At 43.0% G+C, this 8,011-nt stretch overlaps 1 protein-coding gene across 1 annotated transcript; it reads right to left on the bottom strand.

Moving 5' to 3' along the window:
• Positions 1 to 202: 202 nt before the first annotated feature.
• LOC112215595 (BMP and activin membrane-bound inhibitor homolog) lies at positions 203 to 4,680 on the bottom strand. Its single transcript, XM_042299109.1, has 3 exons — positions 4,130 to 4,680; positions 1,926 to 2,204; positions 203 to 1,194 (listed from the first exon to the last, which is right to left on the bottom strand). Exons 1-3 carry the CDS (start codon positions 4,203 to 4,205, stop codon positions 776 to 778), a joined length of 774 nt encoding a protein of 257 aa, XP_042155043.1. The 5' UTR covers positions 4,206 to 4,680; the 3' UTR covers positions 203 to 775.
• Positions 4,681 to 8,011: the final 3,331 nt, after the last annotated feature.

Here is an 8,011-nt window from a genome sequence, read left to right as displayed (position 1 = left end):
CCACACTCCCACCGTCTGGGTATGAAACGTCACACCACCACGGCAGCGTGGTCCTCTCACTCACTACACATCCTCTTACATACTACTGTACACACACGAACCACACCAGGGGGGTAAAACATCTTGAAAAGAAATCTGACATGAGCCACGGCTCTCTGTTCCTCTCTTTCACACAGCAAGGAAGAACACACAGGACAGGGTCTTTCTTTCAGACAAAAATATATATATTTTAAATCTTTACAATAGGCTTGGATCAAGAAACGTACACAGAGGAGTGCACACACCTACAGTCAACACTGAATTATTGAACTATTTTATTTTTGTTTAACCCTGGTGTCAGTGTAAAAGTCTTCTTCTATTTAGCTTCTTTTTAAGCAAAACAACTTATTTTACTTTTTACAAATGTGCAAATAAGACAGATTTGGAATCCTTCAGCGCTCCCTGTATAGTCCAGGATCCACATGCAGACAGGGTCTTGACAGAGCTTTCTCAGTCCGCCGGTCAGTCCTGTCCTCAAGTTTAAATAGAGCCTTGATGGTTTGCCTTTCATTTTCAAGTAAAGTGCTCCTTTAGCAAAAACCACAAGGCTTGTGTTCAGTTCAGTCCTCCTTTTCCTCCATTGAAAAAAAACAGCTGTTAAGTAAAATAGACAAAACTGGGGATTCATTTTTTAAAAATTAAAAGAGGAAACCCAACGAGTAGAGGAGAGACAGTCTTGGCTGTTTTTTGGGCGGGGGGGGCATTAAGTAAAGTCAAACAAACTTAGAAAAGTAAGTCATACAAACTCCAGCTTCCCATGCCCACTGTACATCCCCCAGTGTACCAGAGACAGTATCTTGTCGTTCCCCGGGTCTGCCTGTCTCATCTTGTCACAGGTGAGGCAGCAGTTTTCGTGTCCTGTCACGGGCACCATACACTCCAGGTCTAGCTTCGCCATGTGGCCCTTCTTGGTGTGGTGGCCGTGGAAGCTGTAGTGGAGCCGTGACAGCATCTGCTGTCTCTGGTCCTGCAGCCGCTTGTTCTCGCTGCGGAGCATCCGTAAGGCCAGCATGATGAGGAGGACCAAGATGAGGCCTCCAGCGATGGGCACGGCGATCACCGCTGCCCTGAACCACACCTCTTTGGCCGAGGCCAGCTCCTGTACCCGCGTGACCAGGTGACGGTTGTTGCTCTCGGGCTGGTACCGGCCGTGGTCTGGACGAGGAGATAAGAGGGAAAGTGGGTTATTTCACTGTCTAACGTACACTGATGTCTAGTGGAAACTTGGCTCCTGCTTACAGAAGGGAAATGCAATGTGTCGCCGAGCCTTATCCCAAATAAGAGCCAAAATAAATACATTTCAGCTAATAAACCTGCTAAACTCCAACACATAACAGAAAGTCCTACTTGAGAGCTCTCCCTTCCTCTCTGCATGACCATACTCCATGTCATGACTCAATGATGCTCCTATTTATGCCCTCCTACATGCAGCCTGTGAAAGGATATTCTACAAGGCACATTCCTACTCGGTGGAGAAATTACATGGTGCACACGCAACAAAAAACATCTGATCTGCGTCCAAGTTCTTCAGGTAAAGCGGTGCCCCCCTCTCCCAACACTCCTCTCTTTGCCGCTGTGCTGCAACCCATAAAAAAAATCTAACTGAAGCTGCGTAAAGGTGGGAATTAGTAAAAGGTGTATGCATTACAGTAGACCATTAAACTAACCTCTGTGGTTGATTCAGTTACTGTATAGGGCTATGGTACATTTAAACACTATTTCAGAATATTACAGGGAGGCGACCTGAATAGGCTACACTACATATTGTCAGTTTGGTTGCTCTGTCTGTCACACATTATAAACCGTATAGAACAGAGTGTAAAATAATACCCAGAATATTTCCAGTCAGAGACATTTCATGTTTCGATTCTCTCTTCTTTTCTTACCTGTTGATTCTCTGGTGTGAGCCAGGTCGTGAAGGCCTCTGTAGTTGCACATGTCGTCGTGACAGCACTCCCGCATAGACAAACCCTCACTCAGGGCATTTGTGTTCTTAGAGCTGCATATGTCGGCAGCATTCGCTATGGGATCTAGACACCCGTGCGTGAGGGGAGAGTTAGAGTTCATTGGGTCCAGCACCTTGGTGAAACAGGCGTTTAGATCAGATTTACACATGTAGCCCGTGGCCACGCAGTGGGGGGCATCGCAGTAACACCGTATTTCTCCTAAAAGAAAAGCAAAGTGTTAGTCATAGGCCTACTTGATTCGTTTAATGAAGTGTTCTCGGCTAAATAGTAGCCTATCCTCCAACATTTCAAGAATAACTGACCCCAAATTCAGCATATTATCTAGTAATAACGCCTCAATGAAATTGTTTGTGCTTTGAAACTTTTCCGCGTACACGGTCTGCCTTTTCGAACTGGGCAGCAGTTTGGGAAATCAAAACATATTCCAACAGGGGAGAAATCTTGCGTTTTGTAGTCATTTGTGGAAATGTTATAAACCCCTCAGATAGATATTTGATAAAGTCACACACACATGGTTGTTATATCCAAGAATAAAATACAGCAGATAGCATTTCTACTTTACTTTTAAAACCAAATAATGATCTCAACTCGCTATTTCGATATTCGAATCAGAAACCAGACTACTTGTGTCTTTTAAAGACTGCCTAGTCGGATCTGAACCGACATTGGCAAAACGCATGTAAATGACAAGGTAACCCCTGAAAGACTTTGAGAAGTAGACGTGTTCAAATGAAATGCAGTACATACGCCGAGGTTAAGCCCTTTCCGTGCAAAATTGTCCTTTTAGTCCGTCCCTATTATAAAACAGGAACCGTGTATCTTATAATTAGTGGTTTGTTTTCCAAAGTCAATTTCTTTCAACCCAAATGGAAACTCGTAAAAGGGGGTGAGAGAGCAGCGCAGGAGTCTCCTTTTTCATCTTTCATATGCAAGCATTTGTGTGGTCAGGATGGGCTGGGCGCAATGAGCTCTCTCGGCTTCTCATCTCAAAAGCTTCCACCAAACAACCTTGTTATTATACGTTTTTTTTGCAACAAATACTTTATATATATGTTTATTAACAATGTTAATATATATATAGTGCTAAAAACGCGCAGCAAATGCTACGAATAGCGTTTCACTTATAGTCAGATGTTTTAAAATGACTGAAAACACATTTTTATGGAGTTCAACAAGTTAAATATGGCACAAGCTATTTGCATCGACCTGTTATAATTGTCAATATAAATCCATAGCTTTACTAGTCAAAGGCTCATTAACATTGTTACAAGACAGCTACCCCCCAAAACACACGCAGAGACGCACACAAATAAACACAGCGGTTGTAATGTTGTTACACGAAGTTTGTGGACTTCCAGTCTCCAGTTACACGTTGTCATCTTCTTAATCACGAACTGACCATTGACAGGGCCCTAAACACATGATAATGGCATTACGGCAACAACCTAATAAATATGTTCTCGCAATTGCCAATGCTTTATATATAGGAGCCAAACATCCGTAGCGTAGTAGCTACTGGGCTTTGCTTTCTACTTTGGAGACTCGAGTTGGCGTATTTACATTAAAACCCTATAGCCTATAGGCTACATAATATCACACATCCCATTGATGTGCCCTAGCGTGAGAATTATGAGAAACATTAGGGCCATTCAGTCTGTTACGGCCTTGCTATAGGAACTCATGGGGGAAAACACAGACCACAAACGGTATAGAAAGTTACGTTTTTCATGGGTATAATAGTGCTAAGGCACCTGTCCTGTGTTGGAATATATAGTAGATGAAACAAACTAAAAGTTATTGAGATTTAGACAGAGCATATTGAAAACACGCCACCTGGATGCGCGGATGTTTTTTATTTTATTTGTATCATTCTTTGTTATAGGAAAGATCAAAGTACGGAAAGTAAAAGAGAGAAGATAAAATAATTTTGTTGACAAAACTGCGTTGTTTAATAATGTTACTTATTCAACGTTGCGCAATTGGAAACGGATAAGAAAGCAATGATAAAGGCCTTTGGGAGGTTCTGGCCCCGTTTTCTCGCATTCAACCTTTTTGAACTTTTTCCTTTGGTCAGAAAGGGGCAAAGAGGACATGAAGGCATGTTTTAAGGGATCAAAGTTTACCTTTAGTGAGAAGAACAGCCATGGCACAGAGTTCCAGTTGTAGCCAAATGGAAATGAAACTGGAATGGCGATCCATTTACGACAAGTAGCCTAACTTTTTAGTCACTCTTATCCAAGTACCAAAACCCGCAGGGCTGAGCTCGAAGACACGGTTACATGAAATCTACAGAAGAAATAGTTGCCACAATCACAATCCACCGGAAGACGTAAGAAAAGCACGCGAAAAACGGAAGGCTTATCCCTGCAAAGAAAAACTAGGCTACATGAGAAAAAGCCTAAAAGCCGACTGGTGTACTTGAACAAGCCCTACTGGAAAAGCGGAACACTTGTATCGTTAGTTGCTGAAAAGAGGAAGAAAAAAACATTCCTTTAGTAGAAAACCGGATAAATGTCGTGACTACTTGTCCAATCCGACTTTACACACATCCACGATGGTGGTCAAGCATAACGTTTATAATCCGAAAACAACGAAATGTGAATAAAATGTTGTCTACTCTGCCATCAACACTTCAATAGTCGACTTCGGGTAGCGGACCTCGAGTTGAAGAAATATCGGAGCCAGACTTCTCTACGTAACACAACTCCGCCCCATCAGCGCCCATTGGAGCACCCCTTGCCCAATTAGCATACTTCACGAACTTTACATTTCCATTGGTTCACCGGGCGGTCACTATTCATCATTCCTCTTACTGATAGTGCGATATAAGTCTATGGTGCTGACTAGGCTACAGTAAAGGTGAAGAAACATTGTTACCGTTTGTTTCACTCCTTTTGCAGACGGTGACGTTGGCTACAATGTTGCATTACAAAGCGACATTGTTTTATTAAATAGCAGCATCAAAAATGCCTATAAATGCCTTAGAAACATGTTTAAACTATAACCATAGATTACATTCTACGGCAATAGCCTAATAATGAAAACAAACACTATCTGAACTTCTAAACAGACTAGGCTATTAGCTCATTTGTACATGTCTGTCTGTAGCTATAGTGTCATCCGCATTGCCTCGTCAGGCGGACGCCATCGTGAGCAGGTTCCCCAGGCTACGCCAGCCCGGAGATATCTAGATTGCTTCTGCCTGTGAGAATGGATGTTATGGGCGGAGCGGACAGGCGGTTAGAGAAATTAGCAATCCAAAAAGGCATATGGCGCCACTGAGACGACAGACAGACACTGACACTCAATTACCCTCCAACAATTCTATGCAAAACACACAGCAGCACTGGTCTCCGATCGATATCAAAACCAACCAGCTCAACTCAAACCGTCACTATGCGTTGAGGTGTTGATTACTTAGGATGTAGACTGTTTGATGTTTGGTTTGAAAAATGAAAAGAATGAAGAAAAAAATATATTTTAAAGGCTGATTGATTGAGTTAGGCTAATAAAAGATTACAACCACACAATCATAATTCAGGAAAAAGGTGAAGCATTATTCACCAATGTGGTATTGTGTCTGCGAAAAAGGGAGTATTATTTAAGAATTCTGTGAAGGAAAGAGATTACAGGCTACATGGAATGACAGCTAGGTAAGGTTTTGCACTGATAGCATCAAACATTCTCGTGGATAACTGTGCAGCAGCAGTTTTTGCCTGTTTATATCCCCTAATTATAAACCCCTTCAGGCAGAATCTCCAGAAAAGGGCAACAACGGCGACCTTCTCATGACGGTAGATAAATGTCATAGGCCTACTCGCATAGTTCTAAAAGCGTAGCCTTGTGGGTCTAAATGGACACGAATTTTCATAGACTGCCTGAGTATAGAGAAGAGAGAGAGCAGACATAGAGACGCGCAGGCCTAATTATTTGCCCTACAGATAGATGGTCATCGACACAGTGTCAAAGGGTAAAGGGGTGCGATTCCGCTCAAGGGGACACGTACAGAAATAACTGGATTGACAGCAATTATCGGTAATTGTCGGTAATTCCTGAGAGGCGCCAGACCTATCCCTGATGTGCATCATCATCCACCCAAAACTATTCAAAAACTAAACCGAACTTGTTCTTCTGCCTCTAAAAAGGACAACTGTGGCAATAAGTAGTTTAGTTACATATTTCCCACAGCCCTTGCAACTTTTTATAACAAGCATAAAACTACTACTGTGCTCCGAAATTATGCTCTCCCTCAGGTTAATTATGTAACCTATATGGGCCCACGTTTTAGTCCACATGTAGGCTATTGGCTTTTGGAGGCAACTGTGCGACATAATAGCCCTTTTTCCCGAAAATAGAAGCAATTCTAAGAAACCATAGAAATTAAATAGAGGGTGTGATATTCTCAGACAAAAATAATATCCAATAGGCATTGAGGTTCTAGCTCTATAAATTCATCATGAATGGCATGTTCCATGCATGACAGGTAGGTATTTTGCCAGTATCTCAGCTGTATGGTCGATTGACGCCATCTACTGACTCAGAGTGAAATGTCCGTTGTGTCTAAACTGAACCGTAGATCACAAACTCTCTTGCACGAAAAATCCTTTGATGAATCAATCAATCATATTAACTCAAATCAACTCAAACCAATCAATCGAATTAACTCAAATCTTTGTTCAGTCATTTTAATATGACTGAATTAATAATAGATGCTGTTTAGTTTCAAGCAGTTGGTTCAAAGTAGGACACTGAGTATGGACAGGGCAAACTATGCCATGTATCTGCCCCGTGATGGCCAGTCAGTCCCACCTAATGGGGTAGAACCTAGTAGATAGATGGATTGCATAATCAAAAAAGAGAAGGGGTAAGGAAACAAAACAGTGTGTGTTTTCATGCTGAGGGGATCAGTGTCGGTGAGCTGGTCAGACTGGGGCTTTTCATGTTGCTGACCATTAAACTGTCCACACCTGGAGGTGTGAATCAGAGACAACAAGGGTGTGTATAGGGCTAGTCGTCTGAGGGCCCCCGGGGGGAAGTTCCCCCTAGGTACAGATCTGGGATCACATTCCCCCTCCAAATCGTGATATTAACCATTAGTGGGGGAAATGCAAAACTGACCCATGATCAGCGCAAAGGGGTAAATTCACTGTACTTTGCTGGGGAGCGGGGACAGAGAGCTCTGTCTGTCTGCAGCCATTTGTCCTGCCAATGTCAAGCCACTGTCAGTCTGTGATGCCTGGATGGGTTCTCTTTAGCCTGACTACAGGATCCCTGCCTAGAGAGCTATTGTTTGGGCTGTGAGGGAATGACAGCACTTACCTGTCAATAGATAGAGAATGGGAATGGGAGATAAGTGGGGGTGAGTTGAATACTACCTGAGTAAGTAAAGGATGTCCTGGGACCCCTTCAGTCCAGACGGAACTCTGGTCAGTGATCCACTCAACTGTGTGGGGAGAAACAAGAGGTCAGTTTAGAACTGACACACACACTTCCCCCACGTGTGTCTCTCTCACCCAGGGTCTCCATCTGCCAGCCGAGACGGGAGCAGAGTTAGACAGACATCCTCTGACACCTCTGTCCTCAGCCTCTCTTAGACGTGTGTGTCATTTCAAGTTTGAGGTCGTCTCGTCTAGGGAAAGATTGGGTGGCTCCATGAATTGTTAATGCTTTCTTCCCTACTACAAAGGTAGAAGGTACCTATCCACTGTTAATTAGTAGCCTCGGTTCAGATGAATGGAAGAGTTAATTTAATCAAACGTTCAAAGATTGAGCAAGTTGGGAATGTAGCCTGCAGACTTTGATCCCAACAGGGCCCACTGTGAGGATTTGAGCCTTGACCACAGGTTTATGAGAGGCCTGATCTACAGTGCATCCGTGTGTTCGACATGTGGGACATTTGTAGGTCCCAGATGGACAAAAAAAGGGATTAGCCTAATTACTATGTTATAACTTACACTGTACAAGTATCTTCTACCCCCAAGTCATAAGACTTCTGAACATCAAAT

Source organism: Oncorhynchus tshawytscha, linkage group LG16, assembly GCF_018296145.1.
Source record: "Oncorhynchus tshawytscha isolate Ot180627B linkage group LG16, Otsh_v2.0, whole genome shotgun sequence".
Classification (NCBI taxonomy): Eukaryota; Metazoa; Chordata; class Actinopteri; order Salmoniformes; family Salmonidae; genus Oncorhynchus; species Oncorhynchus tshawytscha.
Note: the sequence above shows the minus strand (reverse complement) of the source record. Positions and strands in the feature narration are given on the sequence as shown.

Bases quoted from the DNA above. Each gene is read 5' to 3' on its own strand.
- LOC112215595 (XM_042299109.1), bottom strand. From the start codon at position 4,205: ATGGATCGCCATTCCAGTTTCATTTCCATTTGGCTACAACTGGAACTC. The intron at 2,205-4,129 runs GTAAACTTTGAT...CTTTTCTTTTAG, and splicing joins GGCTGTTCTTCTCACTAAAG to GAGAAATACGGTGTTACTGC. The intron at 1,195-1,925 runs GTAAGAAAAGAA...CTCCTCGTCCAG, and splicing joins TCACACCAGAGAATCAACAG to ACCACGGCCGGTACCAGCCC.